General features: G+C 52.6%; 1 protein-coding gene across 1 annotated transcript in view; it reads left to right on the top strand.

Annotated features, from left to right (window-relative positions):
- The window catches only part of LOC122259890 (uncharacterized), a 2,057-nt gene extending 991 nt beyond the window's left edge, over positions 1-1,066 (top strand). The window contains exons 2-3 of the mRNA XM_043026874.2: positions 75-130; positions 306-1,066. Coding sequence (XP_042882808.2) covers positions 75-130; positions 306-1,013 — 764 coding nt within the window. The 3' untranslated portion in view covers positions 1,014-1,066. The remainder of the gene's footprint in view (positions 1-74; positions 131-305) is intronic.
- Positions 1,067-2,500: the final 1,434 nt, after the last annotated feature.

The following is a 2,500-nucleotide window of genomic DNA, read 5'->3' on the forward strand; positions in this document are numbered from 1 at the left end:
TGGTCGCGTCCCTTGCCCCCCCCCCCCCCCACACACACGCATGCACTTCCGCCTCTAACCCAGTGTTCCCGCAGGCGTGGCTCGAGGTCGTCCTCAGCGGAGCGGCCACAAGGACGCGTCAACCCCGAGGGTGAGTTGGCCGGTCGAGGCGACTCGGAAGAGCGCCGTTCGCGTCTGCGAGTCGGCGCTTGGAGTCCGACTCAGACCCAGCTGTTTGTGCTCCTTGTGCATCCAGTCAGCTGCCTGCAGTGTCTCGCAGCGCCGAGGAGTCGGCGAGAATGACTAACAGTTTCCGTTCGCTGCAGGTCAAGCGAGGCTACACGGGAGGCGGCGGCTACGGCGGCGGCGGCGGTTACGGTGGTGGCGGCGGCGGCGGCTACGTGATTTCGAGCGGCGGCTACGGGGGCGGCGCGCACGGCCCGTCGGCGGCCGACGTGGCCAACCAGGCCGCGGGGCAGGCCAGCGCCGCCGTGGCATCGCAGGACGGCGCCGCCTGGGCCGCCGCCAACGCTGCCTCGCAGCAGGTGGCGTACCAGGCTTCCGCCGCCGCGCAGACGGCGCAGGCGGCGGCGGCGAGCAAGTACCAGCAGGCAGCACAGGTGACGCAGGCCGCGCAGGCTGCGCAGTCTGCCGCCTTCTCCGAGTCTGCGCAGGCCGCCAAGGCAGCCAAAGCAGTGCAGGCTGCGGAAGCGGCCAAGCAGTGGGCCGTGCAGCAGGCGCGCAACCTCGCCCAGGCGCAGGCCGCCGCAGAGGCGCAGGCGGCACAAGCAGGCCAGACTCTGTGGGCTGCGCAGGCGGCCTACAACAACCAGGCCACCATGGCCTGGCAGGCCCAGCAGGCGGCGCATGCGCTGGCACAGCAGCAGTCCGTGTCGCTCAACGACCTGGACTCCGCACAGGCTGCGGCGGCGCAGGCCACTTCCGCCGCGCAGAAGGCGCTGGCGCGGGCCAAGGGCACGGGGCACGGCGGCTTCGGCGGCGCCGGCGGCGGAGGCTACGGCGGCGGCCACTGAGGTGGCGGCGGCGATCTTGTTACTTGGCTCTTGTTGTTGTTATTAAAAGTCACTCTAACCACTGGCGAGTTTCAATCGTGCCAGCTGACTGGCAAGAATCTCTGACGGCAAAGATCTCCGACGGCAAGCAGCCAGAGGCACATCTATGTCGGTCCCACCCACCAGCCTGGCCCTTGCTAGCACCTTCTCCCATGTAAACACACAAGAAACACAAACGACAAGAGCGAACCGAGGCGAGGCTTTTCCAGGGACACTGGAGGTTTGGTGGTTCCCTCAGAACCATGGTCTAAGGATTATAAATATGATTATAAACCTAATGAAAGTGATGAAACTGCATAAAATTTCTAACAACGAGAGAGAGGTCCTGGAATGGCGTTACAAGTGACCAGCATGACGAGAGTGATCAGTATGTATGAGAAATATCTTCTTGTTTCATGGGTCAGCATTGAGCATTTAAGGCAGATAACCAAGGAAGTCTCTTTTGAGTTGGGAAAAGAATTCAGTTCAGTTCAGTGCATATAGCCCGGGTCCCTTTGCCCGGGCTATATATACGAGGCGGGCCGCAATGGGAAAGGAAAAAGAGAAAAGGGGAACGTGGAATTATGAATTGCCTTCGATGATTGCAAGGGGAATGATAAAGATAACACAAAAGAATATGAATTTCAACAGTCTAATTTCTACTGATATACTTTGACACAATTCTGTCCAAATTTCAAAATAGGGGAAAAAATGAGCACGACTTTATAAATTAAGAACAGAAAAATAACTGAAGTCCCTATATACTACATGTATTTTTTTCTCAAAAAGTTCCCATGCCGAAGACAATGATGGAAGACAGATTCCTCTGTGAGGTCAGAGGTTAGCAGAAAGACCCATAGAAAAGAAACCACTGTCCTTCCATCGTCCTGCCTGACTGAGGCAAAGTTTCCTACCTCGCCTGGTGCTATGGGCGCAGGAAGGGCTGGATGAAGGGCAGGTTTCCATCCCCAGGATATTTGTCTAAGCAGGAATGGTGCCTTTGGTTCTTACACTTGAGGCCCCGTGCGCCAAACAATCGTAACACGAAATTCGTAGTTTTGAGTAAATCGCGATCAAAGTTAAACACTGATAACGCACATAGAATTGGTACGAATATGTAAGTATTATACATGAAATGAAAGGTCTTGGGTAGTTTTGTTTAGTTGAATAGGTTTTGAAAGTAAATAAGAATATATCAGGTTAATTAACATAGGGTTAATTATACCCCAATCAGTATGAGTAATTAAAATAAATTTTTAAAATAAAACAAAGTAATTATCTTAAGAGTACTTGTTTTAAATAGGAATATGTAACGGTTTTATGATGATAGGTGTAAAAGTAAATTTTATATAAATATTTATCGAGCGAAAAATTAAATATTTTTTCGATACCGTTACTTTGGTAATCATACAAATTACTTAAACTTTGTCTTATGTTAAAAATTTATTAGTAAAGATAAAAAAGTTTGT

This window comes from Penaeus japonicus, unplaced genomic scaffold, assembly GCF_977035675.1.
Source record: "Penaeus japonicus unplaced genomic scaffold, GWHDUDI00000001_assembly GWHDUDI00000028, whole genome shotgun sequence".
Taxonomy (NCBI): Eukaryota; Metazoa; Arthropoda; class Malacostraca; order Decapoda; family Penaeidae; genus Penaeus; species Penaeus japonicus.